Below are 16,683 nucleotides of genomic sequence, written 5' to 3' on the forward strand. Positions count from 1 at the left end.
CGGTGCACAATTGGTAAAGCGTCGTCCGGGTTAGGTTTTGGCTGCAATACAATGCAATACGAAGATACTGTAGAACAGAACACACACACGCGCACACACACACATACATACACACACAATTTTCTGTGTAATCTGTCATCTTGCCTATGGTTTTAATTCCTGTTAACTGCATGGTTTCATGCCGCTGCTCTATACATTCTAATATAATAGAATATCAGAGCTGCTTGGCTGCACTTGCACAAGCCTGCCTTAATTGCAATGAATGTTTAAAAAAGGGCGAAATATTCTGTGAAATTTTTCTAGGGTAAAGGACAACGTGTCGCTGTGTTGAGCAAAGAGCACATTCCCCAAGACTGCAAGGAGCTAGCGTTACAATTGGGAGAACTGTTTCCGCTAGCAGAAACTCATCAAAGTAGATGCTTTCAGATACCCACAATACAGAGTGTACTGTGTTTATTGGTTGGAAATGATTTAGTCATTTGATGTACAAACTATTATAGCTAAAATTTTCTGAAGGCTGTCGTTCATCAATAGTTTACTTGAAAATCCTCTTGTTTCCACACACGCACTTACACACACACACTTACACACACACACACACACACACACACACACACACACAAACACACAGGTATCAAACAGGAAACAATTTTGGTCTTGTTTATTCCCTCCCAGTATACATGCTTAGTGCTCACACCGATTCAAGTCAACCTTGTACACAGTATATTCAATACTCATCAGTACACAGAGTGACAACTATGGGCCAGATTAGTGCATGCAATATCCACAGTACTCACAAAAGTAAATTAATTGTCTAATGGCTTTAAATTGATTAGCAATGTCTCAGGTTTGAGTTGCAAATCTCTCTCTAATCCAGGTATTTCCCTCTTTGGATAACCAGGGATTGCTTTAATTAAGCACGCTGTGCTGCCATGTGCCTTTGTACATTAACATGGCAACAAACACCTGGAGCCTCACATTACCACACAGCAGTCACTGGGTGATAAGGGAATTCTGCAGCTGTGCTTAGCTGGTTCAACTAATGCACTCTGATAATGTTGGAGCAGATATTTTATATTGCTGAAAAGCTCTACTAAGTCTACTGACTTAATATGAACATAGAACAATTAAACATGTGAATACTTAGATTACTTACCGGTAAGTATTTCAATAAATATTTACTCATAATGGGGAAAATAAATAAATAAAAACAATACAATTCTCATGAACACAATCCCATCGCTATACAGCTACAGTATGTTATCTGTCAGACTGCTGAGGGTTTTGTTCTGTGAAGGCTTGAGGTAGGTTGGCAATGGATAATGAACATCAGGTGAAGGCCTACATTCATATCCTGTTCTCAAATATGACTCAAGGGGGAAAACTTTGCTGTTTTATTGGAAATGTTACTTGCACAGTACAATGAAAGCGCTAACTCATCGAGGGAACCATTGCCCCTAGCTACAACACAGCAGTCGCTCTCCAAGTGCTGAATGACAAATTAATCTCTCTTCTAGTCTGTCGGATGGTGCAGACACAGTCCATGCTCTGTGTTAATCAGAACAACCCAACGCTAACATACTGTGCCATCAGGACAACCCCCGGGTGAAACCAATGACTATATCCTCCACTTTTAGAAGCGTCTGCTAGCATTGGATCCCATATTGTAACTTTGCTTTTACAGGTTACGTCCCAGTGGTTCCTTTTTCATTTCCCTCTTTCCTGACCACGAGTATTAAAGGTCTTCTGGTAGATCAAAGCGATGACACCCATCCCCAGAGGTGTGGACTCCAGTCATATGACTTGGACTAGAGTCAGACTCGAGTCACAAATATGATGACTTGGACTCGACTTTGACTTTAACACCAATGACATGTGACTGAGCCTTATGACTCGACCTGACACCCTCCCCAAGCCCAAATATTAAAAATGATGCTATTAAAAAGTGTGCAGCACATCAACTCTTCATTTAACGGATTACAGTTTGAATCGGACAGCAGCCAATAAAATTGTGCCAGCAGGTCTTTCAGCCTAGCTCAGTGCTTTCTGTGGTGTTGGGGCAGGCAGAGGAAAATACGGAGCGTAGGGGTTGGTAATGTTTTCTAGTTGCATCGTGATTGGCTCAGTGTTCTGTCACTCATGGAGACACTATGTCACCGCCAAATCTAAGGGTAGAGCTAGAAAATTCAAGCCCTTTGGTTGCTGCTATAGAGTTACATTAGAGTGCCCATCCATGAAGGCTCAAGGTCATTGGCCACAGATAAAATGACGTCCAATCACTTTATAACTACAGTAGCTTTGACTGGACTTGATCATGTCAACATCATACTTTCAAAATCTTAACTAGCCGTCATCATCATTAATCAAGTCGACAATCTACTGGCAAATCCTTTTTAATGCTTGTCATATGAAGAGAAATAATGAAGAGAAATTATAGATAAAACGTATCGGTGCTCATGGGCCATTGGACATAAACATTACACAACAAGTTGGAAATAGCAAATTCAACAATGAGCGGTTTGGAAGGAATCAGTGACTAACTGCAAGCATTGGAAAGCAATCACTAACCTGCTATTCAGTGAAGTGGATGTGTGGTCCCAAGTTTGGGTTTAAGGGTGTCTTTTCCAAGCTTAAAATGATAGAAATTCTACGTTGACCATGCTGTCAATCGAGTGTGATTTCTGCTGTGCTCTAAACAACTGTTAGCTCGGAACTGGGAAGTCTGACTTCAGTGTGTTCAAGACAACTGGGAAATTGGGGAAAACATGGGAAAATACGTTTTGAACGATCGTCCAACTTGGAAATGTAAGTCAAGAACTCTGGCCTCTTTCTAGAGTTACGACCTGAAGATCACTGATGTTATCATGATTCAAACTTGTTTTTTTCTGAGTTCCCAGTTGTCTTGAAAGCACCATAAATCCAGAGAATGCCCGACTTTGATGACAAAGTTTGATGACAACATTTTCCCCCAAAGGACTGCCGCACCTCCTTCCTGTTCAAGTGAGCACAGCACAACAAGGTGAATCCAAAAATGTCTTGTATGCTGCTGCATAAATGATGTAATATGCCAGGGAGATATGTATACTGTAGGTAAGAATACTAAGTGTATGTTGTGTAGTAAGCTGTTAGTAGCCCATGTGCCTCTCCCTAATAATTTGGTCTATTTTCTGCTCTTAATTTCACCCACTGTTCTGACTTGGTGGTGCACATGTAGCCTATAACCTGTTTTAGAGAAATGTCATCATTGAATATTACAAGGGCTTTCATTGTCTGCTTGTAGGCCCCCTTTATTTATCCAACAGTTCTGACTTGGTATACAGGGAGAATACGGTAAGAACGGTCCATGTTCTGAATTATGTCGCTGTACATTTCAAAAGTGCTGAAGAAATAGTTAAATTGACTATGTCCGTCCTAGCTCGCTCAATAATGTCTTAATCAAAATTACAGATTGCCTCATGCCATAATTTGTACATCTCAATTGTCAGTAGAAACCACATTTGTCTAAGAAAGTCAGCCATATCAGCAATGATTTTTTTAAGGCAGTAAATGAGGCTGAATGAACTGTTCACTGCCAGACAAGACTGTGCTGATAGCCAGGTGTAGCAGTGGTAAGGTGTAGTTGGGACTCTGCTGTTGGTACAGCTTTAGACCCTTTTATTTTACCTTTATTTAACTACGCAAGTCAGTTAAGAACATTTTCTTATTTTCAATGACAGCCTAGGAACAGTGGGTTAAGTGCCTTGTTCAGGAGCAGAATGACAGATTTGTACTTTGTTTGCTCAGGTATTTGATTTTGCAACCTTTCAGTTACTAGTCTAACACTCTAACCACTAGGCTATGCTGCCGCCCCTAGCAGTTTGTGGGCACCGTTTGTGACTTTAGATAATCTTCAGAATCCAGTACATACTTTATTAGGTCTATCAAATGATGGTACTGCAGTTATGTTGTACATATGAATGCAGTCAGATTGCTAGCTCTCAGTACAGATGTAAGATCTTAATTTGACCTATATTGTCACAGCAAAATAATCCTGCTGTAACAGGATTTTAACTTTTAGTCCATAATGTTGCTTGATCGGTGGCTAGGCTATTAGCTGGCCAAAAGTAGGCTACATGAAAAGTGCAATATTGCTGATATATCTGTATGTTAGTGGGTTTTCACAGTGAATGTATGTAAATCACGAAGTTAGTCTTCATTTCCTGTGGTGTAGGAAAATTATCGTCAACAAAAGTGGTCAAATTAAGATCCTACATCTGTAGTTTAGAGCCACAAGCAGCAGACAGTGAGGCGGGGTATTCTCTCCGTCCCTCTGCCTGCATGCCCTGCCAGTCAGCAGAAAGCAGCAGTAGCCTGCCAGGTAGCTGCATGGCTTGATATCATCCCGGCCCAGCAGCTCAATACCTATACACATCTAAGAAAATCTGTCTGCTCAACCGGCCTGTCCCATTGATTAGCATTCTGGCTTGGTACGGAATCCGTTCCCAGACGTGTAATTTGTTTGAGACAGAGAATTAAGACGTGCGCCATGCCATGTGTTTGTTTACTTACCCACTCCACTCAGAGGAGAGTGCACTTCCAGCCGAGCCACTCTGTAATAAAAGCCCAAGCCAAATGCTACTCATATGGAGTAGAGCTGTAAAAACCTCTGTTTGGCTGCAGTGCAGAACTATCTGTCTGCTGAGGCATGTCGTCTTTGGTTGGCCCATCCTGGCCCTGCAATACTGTAAACCATCATGTCCACCCCGGCCCATTCTGCCTTCCTACCTTCCTAACCCAAGCACCAGAGGCTGTGAGCTATTTTCAAATCCCCTCGCTTAGGAATTCAAAGCGTAATTTAAAATCCTTCAATACAGTTAAGGCTGCATTTATTTTTTAGGCGACAACAAGGTCAGTTTGCACCAATATCCAATGCACGATCAATAGGATATTTGAATTTAAAGAGCCGTGGCCCCAGGGTGGGTGTCAGTGCATAGTGTTAGTGCTGGGGCTAAGCCCTGGGGCTCAGGAGAGTCCTATCCCCCATACTCACTCACACACACCGGCCCCAAATACTCGGCCCCCCAGGCCTGGTTAACTCTCAGGACCATGATTCATTCATGGTGGATTATGGTCCAGGGGCCGGGGCCCTGGAGAGGCCTGGGGCTAGCAGGCAGGCAAGCAGGCAGCGTTCAGGCTAGCAGGCAGCCATACAGGCTCCCAGAGATAAAGGCTGCTTCCCCTGGATACAGACCACAATCCTATACCCACCGCCAATCCACCCACACCCATGAATCATTTTAACACCAGATCATTTCAATGCATTTAATTCCTTTGGTCATGATGTTTTATGCATTTAAATAAATCAGAAGTATGAGAATGTTTCACTTCCAGTACTTGTTTTTACTTTTTTTGTTTCAGTTTGTTTATTGTTGGTTTGTATGTATGTTTGTTTGTTCATCTGTGGTTCTTCATAAGGACTAGAAGCCCCCATAACAGCAGGTAGCCTAGCATTTAAGAGTGTTGGGCCAGTCAGTAACTGAAAAGTTGCTGTTTTGAATCCCCGAGCCGTTCTCCCTTGAGCAAGGCAGTTATCCCCGAAAACTGCTTCCCAAGCACAGTGGATGTCGAATAAAGCATCCCCCTGCACCTCTTTGATTCAGAGGGGTTGGGTTAAATGTGAAAGACACATTTTGGTTGAATGCATTCAGTTGTGCAACTGACTGGGCATCCAATTCCCATGAGGTAGGAATAATAAAACTATAATAACCAAGAGACCCAGATTCATAGTTTCTTCATCATCACAGTCCTTCCACGACCTCAAGAAGTGGAATGACTTCCAAGAGGTCAAAACCATTGCCAGTACTGTGGGAAAAGAAACCATATCAGCATAATTTAAGAATGAATTCTGTGGAATTACTGAAGAAGTCCCCCTTGTGTTGGCTGCTGCAACGCTGTCAACCATTTCTATTACTGGACTAAATCCAGTCAGCAAGGTTTCCTTGTTATTCGAATCCCTGCAGTATTCTATATATGAATTGTTCTTCTTAACAGAGTGAGAAGTAAAATTGCAACCACAATAACCCATGCTCTGCTGTGATACTGAAGAAAATGTCCCTTCAGATAGGTGTGTGAGGAGCACCGCCATACATAGCAAGACATTGCATGGCATTACTGTTATGGTGTGACAACAGTGCTAGTCAATACAGCATCCAGTTATTAAGTGGTTATTACTGGATTGTGTGTGTGTGTGTGTGTGTGTGTGTGTGTGTGTGTGTGTGTGTGTGTGTGTGTGTGTGTGTGTGTGTGTGTGTGTGTGTGTGTGTGTGTGTGTGTGTGTGTGTGTGTGTGTGTGTGTGTGCTTATCAAAAACAGTGGTTTACATTTCCATTCAAGGTATGGATGTGCAAATCAGATCAAACTGCTTGCATTTAGCAAATACTGTACCGCAGTGGTTATTATGCTAAACCTGTTGAATTGACTTCATTAAAGAGATTCATAAACAGTTACCCCATACTAAATTGGAAAGAACATATAAGAGAAATAACCTACACTGACGTTTTACTATTTTAAAATATAAAATATAGATAAGGTCCAAAGAAAATGTGTTATCATTCAAATTGTATATTTTCTATTTTTATTAAAAACTCACAATTGTTTTCAACATGTTGTATTTATACAGTGAATGGTCTAATATGCACTGGAGGTCACATAAGCTTAGGTTTATTAGAACAATAACAGACATACCATGAGGGTTGGATATTTAAAGAAAGTAGCAGCTGGTAGCTGCATATTCAACCATCAATTAAATGGTTTGGATTTTCATTTGAAGACACAAAAATAAAACCTGTCTAAGTATGTTATATTAACAACTTTATGAATGTTTTTCAGCACACTAAAAAAATGAAGAAGTAAATGACTCCTTAGCATTTTTTAACACTTACACTTTGTCTCAACACGTTCTGCAGATGATGGTGCAAAGCACTTTTACAGTATTTGTGCTATTTTTTATTTGGCAACTGTCTACTTGTGTTTTTTGTGTGTTTTTTTTTTTTGTAAACAACATCTTGTACAAACTAGCACAGTGAACCACAACCCCAGCAAATGTGTTTGTCTTCATACAATATAAATAAAATCAATACAAAAGTTTGGTTGGTTGCTTGGAACATTTTATCTTGATCAAGAGATTCTAAAACATGGTTTGATACTTTTAACTCCTGAATTAAATATATTACGTAAACAGTTGACTGTTCTAGTCCCTTTCAGACCCCCATTAAACGATTTTTAGAAGGTAGACTTCATTTAACAACATTTCAAGTTCTGTTCAATTTAAATAAAGGGTTCACAAGCCATATAACTTTGCCTTTTGTTTCCCTTTTGAAGGCCAACTTCTTCAGATTTGGTGGTTTGATTTTTTTTTACCAAAAAAAGAAAACTGTCTGGATGGAGAGAAAAAAAAAGTATTTCCCCTGGCCTTCAGAAATATATTTAGTGTCAAAAAGGTTGTTTATATGGCAGAGCCTTGAGAGGCAAAGAGGTCTGAGGAGCTTTTGAATAAATACAAGGGACACGTCTAGTGCCATAAATAGAGTCTGACGCCTTTCAGCCTTCTTCTAATGCCAGCGGCGCAGGTTAGCGTTCAGACCAACCACCCGTCCTTCTTTTTCTGTAAAGCTGTTGAGTCTTTGACAGTAGCTAATGATGTTTTTGTGGATTTGGGACATATTACTTGTTTTCAGAATGGTTGTTTTCCCAGTGGCATGTGTTTGGAGGGGCGTCACTGTGCTAGGCCACTGACAGGAGTCAGGAAGGGTCACAGCCATGGAGAGCAGGGGCCCGGGGTTGCCAGGGGCCCACAGGGTCAACAGTCACACACAGTCTTTTATGTGCCCAAGTCCTTATTCGGGTTTAAAAAAAGAAGCAATCAAAACATCAACACAATACCAAGGTAAATGCTTACAACCACATTGTCCACGTTTTGATTTTCGCCATATTTATTTTCCCTGCAAAAAAATATCATATGGGGAAATAAATAAATAAATAAATAAATATGATTGACAAAGAAATATTTGACTGGTGTCGCTACCCCTGCCCCTACCCTTGCCCGCTCTCCTGTCCTCCCCTATTGAATCTCTCGGTGGTACAGTCCGCTCTCTTGAGCTACCAGACGGTGCCCTCGTTCATTTCCGAGGGTGCATGGGACAGGTGGTTGCCGTATCCGCTGCCATTGAGAGACAGTGAGGTAAAGGGCGGGCTGGGGCCGTACACCTCAGAGGAGATGCTGTGCATGGGCCCCGGGATGCCTGGCTCTGGGCTGGGCGAGTCCCCAGGGTGGTGGGACATGATGTCAGAATAGCGCTGCACCTCACTGGAGGGGTGGTGCCCGGGCAGGGGATGGTCCATACCACCTAGAGGGGTGCCCGTTGGGCCTGAGGAGGGCACGAATGGGAGGTCTACCGGGGTCTGTGCCTGCGACGACGGAGGCCCCTGAGGAAAGAAGTCGTAGTTCCCTCCTGGACCGTAGTACTCACTTTGATAATCTGCAGATCAACAAAAAAAATCTGGGTTAGCCTGGGAACAATAGGGTGAGTAAAAATGATTTCAGAGATTTTCAGGAATTCATTGAATATACATAGCCTGAAGTTGCATAGGGAGAAACCCTCGCCGTGGCACATTAGTCAAAGTTACACTTAAATCAAAAATGCAATTGGGTGGGGAGAACAACGCCGCCGCAAAATTAATTAAAATGGGGACCATTTCATCAGCGATTTTACCTCCTGAAATCAATGTTTCATTTCAGCAGAATAGTACTAGGCCCACTGCACACCACAAAGGACCAGAGTCCACCACACACTATTGATATCCACAAAACAAGTTAGGAAAATGGAAATAAGGACGCACATACTTCACTATAATCAAGAAAGCCTACATTATTAAATTTCAAGGGCAGCAGGTAGCCTAGTGGCTATAGCATTGGGCCAGTAACCGAAATGTTGGTAGTCTGAATCCCCAAGCCGACAAGGTGAAAAATCTGTTGATCTGCCCTTGAGCAAGGCACTTAATCCTATTTGCTCCGGGGCTGCAGTAAATAACAGCTGATCCCTGGCCGTTACCCTACTCTCCAAGGGTGTCTCAGGGGGAGCTAAGTATTCCTCAAAGTAACACAAAATGAATGTCACAACCAAATATGTTTCAAGCTCCTTCCTAGGAAAACAGAAGGCCTACAAATGCACCTTTCTTGCATGTGAATGTCATCTTGTAAGGAAAAAAGTAAAGACAATTCGGTCAGTGAGATAATGCAATGGCTTGGGGCCCTCTCTAACTAACCCCTTGACCGAAATTTGATGGATGAGTTATTTATTAACGAACCCGTTCCAGACAGGGATCACAGGGAATGCAATGGCATTTGGTAATGAGCATCTTTCCCTCTTAATACAGTTTGAATGTTGACGTAATATACCTGACATACATAGAAAATAATAATAGTGTTCTAGTGATTATTTATTCATATTTAACGACACATTTAGGCCTATTGTATTAACTGTTATTAGGCGCTGTTTGGCTTACATGGACACCATAACAAGATGTATTCTCCATACTACTGTAATTGTTATTTTTATTAGGCCTATTTTATGTCTTTTTTTCTAGTTTGGACAAATGGGTCAGACGATTGGAGTCTATAATCTGAGACATTTAAAGAGACACGTTATTTCAACATTTACTTTTTGACAACATCAATTTCGAATCCCTTTAGACCTTTTGTGGTGTTTTCGCCAAATCGTTAATTATCTCCCATTGTAATAAGTCTTATATCACTTTTTTAACACCTGAAGATTTGGCACAGCATCCTAACTAATCCATCTCTAGATAATGTCCATCCATACTCAAACATTTTAATGCTCTCCTCTCGGTGTAGGTCCTATTCCAATTATGTGTGTTGAGCTCATCTGATAAGCCATGATAGTAATCAAAGGCGTCCTGGGGCAGCGCGACAAATGGAAACAGCGCTTGGCGGACACATGTAAAATTATTCGACATTTCAGACAAACATGTGAAACCGATAAACCCGCTGGGACACCCAAGCCGTTTCATCACTCTTCTTACCTCCGTAGTATGAGAAAGGACCGTTTGGAATTAATTCCCCGGGTTCCAGCCGGTCCACTAGCGTTCTCATTCTCCTCGGGCTCCGGAAGAACGCGTGCCGTCTCGCGCCCAGGGCGCTCAATTGCTTCATACGTCGCTCCTTGGACCGCCTGTTCTGAAACCATACCTATGAAGCACAAAAGTCAGCATAGACCAACGTTAATGAAAATGAAATGGATTGGAAGGCTTGAAGTGAAAATATTACGGCTGGAGCGTTGGAGACGAGAGAGGGGCTCACAGCAAAGATTGCCTCTGTATCCAAAATGACGTTTGAACACACATCTCAATATATTATGATAAATAATTGAATGCACACAGGATGTAAAGCTGCAGAATCCATATTTGATAGTCAATAAAATAAAAGCAAACACTTTACTTCGATCTGTACTTTACTTTTTTTCGTTGAAATATCATTATAGATTGGTAGCCTATATAAAAAGTAGCCTAACTCTAATATCAGATCTATTCCAACAATATAAGCATTATGTATGGTGTCCGTTTGTTTACAATTATTACTGCTTTACCGTTATATTATCATTGCTTTGTTTATAGATCCGTGATCAACAACAAAGCAATGCCTAGGCCATGTGTAACCTGGGTGCCCTTTTTGTGCCGGAGCGCGCGCTGCCCTGCATGGTCGTCAGGTTCTGTGCGTGGTGACTCGATGGAGTAAAGTCTTATTCCTGGGATAATATTACTATTAATTATCGTCACTCCAGTCGCACAGATCTAACCTCAGTTTAATGTTATTTTAACCCTCCATTTACCCCGAGTAAGGAGGCAGCAGCGGGAACTTTTAAAAGGAGGGTTGTTAGCAATATATTACACGGCTCTGCGAGGTTATTATTTCGTAATCTATATATCCACCCTTGAATTCCTTCGGCTAATTATGCTCTTCCTTGAAGCTCTTAAATATCCAACCTCGCCACCTTAATAATCTTGATTTTTTTTTCACTTGATCTGCCTTCAATTTTTTGTCATTACATTACCACATCCCCGCAGCACTAGCCCTATCATGGGAGACACTCGGCGGTGTGGATGCGCTTATTTGTACATACGATACATTGTCCCAACTTAGGTACTACGATACAGAGACCAACTTAAACATTAAAAATCAGGTGTTTATCTTCAATAGCCTAATTTTCAACTCTTGAAAATAGGCCAAAAATAATACCACCAAACAAAAAAAGCCTTCCAAATGATAGGCCTAGCTTACTTTTTTTTGCATTAGGTAATGCAATTTGTCAAAATTCAATACCACTGGTAATAATAATAACAATAACAATATTATTCATAATAAAATTATTCATAATAAAATTATTCATAATAATTGTGTTTGTTGTTGTTATTATATGTCAATATACGGCATGCTTATTTGAAATTATTTACGCTATACTAGACTGGGGGTAAGGAGGCATTTTGAAGTCTCCTGAACAGATTTCTGCGTTTACACTTGACTGAAAATGGTCACAGCATGGCTAAATGTGGTCGCAAAACGTGATGGTCCAGCGTTGCCAAGACTCCCATCGCTCCCACCAGTCTCACGCCAGTTGGCGTGTTTACCCATCCTGCACGCCAAGAATAAAAAATACCCATATAAATTACGCTTTCCAAATAAACCTCGATGACAGCCAATCTTTCGCTCTTTCAAGTCAATGTGACCATGCAATTTCTAGGCAACCCCATCTTTAAGCGGGAAGGCATATGAGAAAGGAGCGGAGTGATTGTGATCAGGCCTCTGTTGACAGGGTGCCCAACATGGAGATACTTTCAATAAAATACAAGCTGCTATATCACACGCTATAAGTGTGTAACCCTGAAAGCGCACAAGGTGAGGGTCCCTCACTTCCCCCCACTATACGGTTCTCATTCACTCCCATACCAATACAACATGAGCTGCATCAGGAATTACATTCATGTCATTATAGTGCATTTGTCTTTGCCATTACCTGAATGACTCTCATGTTCAGCCCCGTCTCCTGCGCGAGCTGCTCCCTGATGTGTCTCGTGGGTTTGGGGGTGGCAGCAAATGCCGCTTTTAGGGTCTCCAGTTGCTTTGCTTTGATGGTGGTTCGCGGTCCACGTCGTTTACCGCCAAGGTTCTCGCCATCGTTCTCATTACTACCCGTTTCTTTGTCAGACAGATTGGCTATTTCAGAGTCCTTCACATCGTCCTGTAACTGATCTTGAGAATCCGGTGATAAACTTGGGTCGCTACATGCTGTTACTGTGAAAACGAAAAATGACAGAAAACGCTTAGACACACAGTCCATTTGTAGACCTATAATTTCAATACAATGAGGAATATGAATGATTACTAGTGGCCTATTTGTGTAAGCCTTTATAGCCTTACTAAAATATATATTTTTTTATTATAAATTGATATAGTATTAAACAATAGGCCTACCTGAAATAATAACCTATGCAGATTTAAATTATTTTTATGAACACTATTTGTGTTCTCTATTATCTTTTAGCGCCGAATTCATTAAACGTGTCAAAAAAATGAGCCTACGATAAAATCAATAGGCTTCTGGGTCTACAATTAGTACAACCCGATAATTAACATCTATGCAAATATAATTGGATATTTTGGCTTACAAATCCAAAGAAATATTCAGCAATAGTGTGAAAATATAGGCAATGCAATTGCGCAAATCGTTATTTCTGTTTTTACAATAAGATAAAATAGTTTAGGCATAGGGCCTAACCTACATGGAAGAGAACGATGCAAGTCACATCGGTCACAATTTTTTATTTTTATTATTTTACCTTTATTTATTTAACTAGGCTAGTTAGTTAATATTTTTTTTTATTTGCAATGACGGCCTAGGAACAGTTGGTTAACTGCCTTGTTCATGGGCAGAACGGCAGATTTGAACCTTGTCAGCTCGGCGATTCGATCTAGCAACACTTTCGGTTACTAGTCCAACGCTCTAACCACTAGGCTACCTGCCGTGCCACTAGTAGCCATGCGCCCAAAATTATGAAGCCAATTTGGCCGTATAGGCCTACCTGAGAGAAGGTTTGTGTCTTTCCCATTGCTGTGGGTTAGATAATCTTCTTTGCAGACAAATTTATTTTCGTCTATGATGTAGAGCTCCTCTCCCGTGGACAGCTGTTTGTTACACATCATGCAGGTGAAGCAGTTGAGATGAAACACTTTGCTCCTTGCCCTCCGGACCAAGTCGTTCGGCGAGATGCCCTGAGAACAGCCCGCGCACTTTGTCCCAAACCTCCTGCGAGGGGACAGAGGAAGAATGCACGATTATTAAAATGTATTTAGGCGCAAAACCAAACAGTATATGTTAGTATACAACGATTGCATATTGAGAGTGTGAATAAATACATTTAAAAAAAATATATATATGTCACTGCGTAGTCTCAGAAAAAAGTTGCTATCTAGAACTTAAAAGGGTTCTTCGGCTTTCCCCATTGGAGAATCCATTGAATAACATTTTTGGTTGCAGGAAGAACCGTTTTGGGTTCAATGTAGAACCAATTCCACAGAGGGTTCTAGATTGAACCCAAAATAGTTCTACCTGTGACCAAAATGGTTCTACCTGGAACCAAAAAGGGTCCTCCTATGGGGACTTTAGAATAACCCCTTTAGAACCTTTTCTTCTAAGAGTGTAACCCTAACCTCTGCCTCTCACTTGCAATGGTTCACGATGAGAATGATTCCATAATTGCCATATGTGGCCCTGTTCTTTATAATTATTGTTAGCTGTAGTAGGCCCTGTACATCTATTATATTTCTGCATTCATTGTCAACGGACACATTTTCTTACTTTGCCGAATCAAAAAATATTTGTTCCATTATAAACACGTTTTTGTGTAAATAAGAGAACTGCTTAGAATCGCATTTTAGGCCTATTTAGACCTAATGAAAATACATGTTAGTTGTTGTTGTCCTTCCTGAAATGTAGATGATCATTATGATAAAGAATACTTCCTTTATAACACAAAACAACAGCCCTAAATGTGTAATCCAATTAGGAAATAATACACATTGCAATATACAAGTTAGTACTTTAATATGTGTGATGATCCTCTTTTTGTTGATTGTAACGGAAACTAATGTGTATTGAGATTATGGACACTGATTGTTGACTGCAAGTCTGTGATTGCATTGTCTGCTTGTTTGATCTTTTAAAGAGGTTAGTTATTTAAATCCACTTATCATGTCCTTCTCACTGGAGCCGTGCAAACACAGGGGCCAGGCAGATAGCTTTGCCACTGGGCCGAGATACACACTTCCTCCACACTACCCCGATGAAGTATTGATTCTAGCCGCTTCTCTGCACCTCTACGCCTTATAAACAACGTGTGATTGATTTCCTTCATACCCCATACCGAGGACGAGTACACACGCGTTTAATGTTGCTGTCCATCTTTTAGCATAACAATACAAATGAACAAGCCTTTAATTACTGGCTCTCCTAATCAAAGCTTCTGAAGCAACACCTCCAAATCCACCGTCACACCTAGCACTTAGAAATTCTGAAGGAATTGGATGCAATCTTATTCGTCTTTTAACCATATTAGAAATGAGTACAGATAATATTTAGAGTGGTTAATGTATTAATACGGCCATATATAATACATCCCATTAAGTATTTAGCCTTGAATATACCTAGCATTTTGTTATAAGCAAATTATAATGGTAAATGTTTTGAGAGCATATTGGCTTAACAGTTTTCTAAAGTACAATTTAAAGGCATAAGGTGTAATTATCGCATGTCTTCAGATAGTTTTGCAATTTATTGCGTGCTCTACTTTTGTGTTCATTAGTTCAGAAGTTAGAGTCACCTCTTTTCTTTTGTTTTTTTACACTAAACAAATGACAGAGTTTATATGTTCATTATTAGCCAATAATACATTATATCGAAAATGTTTCGTATTTGCAATATCCTTATGAGTCTTTTTTAAAGAAAAATATGCATTTGACTGAGAACATTAGGATAGTATTGTTAACTTAACAGAAACACGGAAATGCTCATCCAAGACTACACATCTGAAATAATAATTACTGTAGTAAAGGACGAATGAAAGGGAGCAAGCACCCACCAGTCAAGCTTACCTAAAGAAGTCGTTTTTGCAATATAGTTTCCCCTCTCGAGAAAAGCATTTCTCTGTTAAATTGCATTTACACTCGCAGCACTGTACGCACTTGACGTGCCACGCTCTGTCCAGAACATTGAGGAGAAACCTGTCCAGTATAGGCCTCTCGCACCCGGCACAGTGGACCATCGTCTTTGGATTTGCACCCACTCCGCAACCGTGGTCTGTTCAGCCTCCTGAGGTTGTGGTCGTCTCACTCACACTCTTGACTTGAGCAGAAAGCAAATCAACAACACACACCGGTTATTGGATGTTTTGTATTTGCAGTATTTGGTTCCTTTCTCGCTCGGATGTCCTGGATCAATGTGTTCACATAAACAGTCGATGGGTAGCCTGGTCGCTATCCTACCTCTTATACTCTCCTCTGAAGTGGTCAGCATGGAGGTTTATAGGATCCAAGTACAGGATAGAGACCGTTCGCCAGGATGAGTCCTCCCAGGTGAGGTAGTCAAAGCCTTAGACACCTCGAAAGTCAGTCCTTCGGATCCTCTTCCATACACCAAACACACATCGGTTTAAATGAAGCCAATCAAATGGCAAAAAGTATCAAGCCACCTCTGAAGATTGGCTATAATGTGAGAACCATAGCCTATCAGCAAGTATCCGTAGTCATCAAAGTGAAGCATTGGCCGAAAAAGCAACGTGTGCCAGTCGCTGTTGAAGACGCACATCTAACAAAATTGTTTTGGGGCAATACTGTCACACAGAAAGACGCGCGTGCCTATAAATAATTCTATGTTCTTTGACATGACCGCTTATCCACTGTTTAGGACCCGATGAGAATCGAAATAATTTCCTATCAAAATATTTCAATGAAAAAGTGTGTTTCCTCCGGCTCTGTTGACTATCTGTCCCCTCGAGTTCTCTTTTGGTAAATGATGCTAGTGATGGTAGGATGCGTGTGACATCTCTGTGCAGGATTGACGCTCCGCGTTGTCTGCAGTACTCTGCATGTTCCTGAAAGCACACGAGCCAGCCTTATTCACAGTCTCGTGACGTCAGGCAGTGGAGAAGCCAATCAGCAGCGCGCCATGCAAGTAACTATTAGCTATCCCTTCAAAGACGAGCCGGTGCATTCTGTTCTATTTATGGGGAACTGAAGAAACCAATTGTCAAATAATCCTAGAAACTGTCGTATGTTAGTGAATGTATGTGGGCGGAAAGACGACGGCCGTTGAGGTAAAAACAGCACAATCACCAGCTTATCAATTGTTTGCGGCGAAGAAATGGACGTGAAGAATCATTTCATAAGGTAGATATGGGCATCTTAACGTTCTCTCCTGATCCTGCATGGATCCTCCCCATGGGCGAGAGAGAGGTCGTCTTAGTTTAAAAACAGTAGTAGTAACATTGGAATATATCTTATATTCATATAACAAAATTGGATGGAATGCATGCTTTTGTTACATTTTTATTGTTTGGTAAAAATCACATTTTGAT

The 16,683-nt window shown here is 40.9% G+C and overlaps 1 protein-coding gene across 1 annotated transcript; it reads right to left on the reverse strand.

Moving 5' to 3' along the window:
* Nucleotides 1–7,128: 7,128 nt before the first annotated feature.
* LOC139382758 (LIM/homeobox protein Lhx1) lies at nt 7,129–16,194 on the reverse strand. The gene is made up of 5 exons (XM_071126893.1): nt 15,203–16,194; nt 13,135–13,358; nt 12,069–12,346; nt 10,081–10,246; nt 7,129–8,516 (listed from the first exon to the last, which is right to left on the reverse strand). Exons 1-5 carry the CDS (start codon nt 15,370–15,372, stop codon nt 8,137–8,139), a joined length of 1,218 nt encoding a protein of 405 aa, XP_070982994.1. The 5' UTR covers nt 15,373–16,194; the 3' UTR covers nt 7,129–8,136.
* Nucleotides 16,195–16,683: the final 489 nt, after the last annotated feature.

This window comes from Oncorhynchus clarkii, chromosome 24, assembly GCF_045791955.1.
Source record: "Oncorhynchus clarkii lewisi isolate Uvic-CL-2024 chromosome 24, UVic_Ocla_1.0, whole genome shotgun sequence".
Lineage (NCBI taxonomy): Eukaryota > Metazoa > Chordata > Actinopteri > Salmoniformes > Salmonidae > Oncorhynchus > Oncorhynchus clarkii.

Bases quoted from the DNA above. Each gene is read 5' to 3' on its own strand.
- LOC139382758 (XM_071126893.1), bottom strand. From the start codon at position 15,372: ATGGTCCACTGTGCCGGGTGCGAGAGGCCTATACTGGACAGGTTTCTC. The intron at 13,359-15,202 runs GTAAGCTTGACT...GTCCCCTCGCAG, and splicing joins TGCAAAAACGACTTCTTTAG to GAGGTTTGGGACAAAGTGCG. The intron at 10,247-12,068 runs GTAATGGCAAAG...TGTGCTTCATAG, and splicing joins TGAACATGAGAGTCATTCAG to GTATGGTTTCAGAACAGGCG.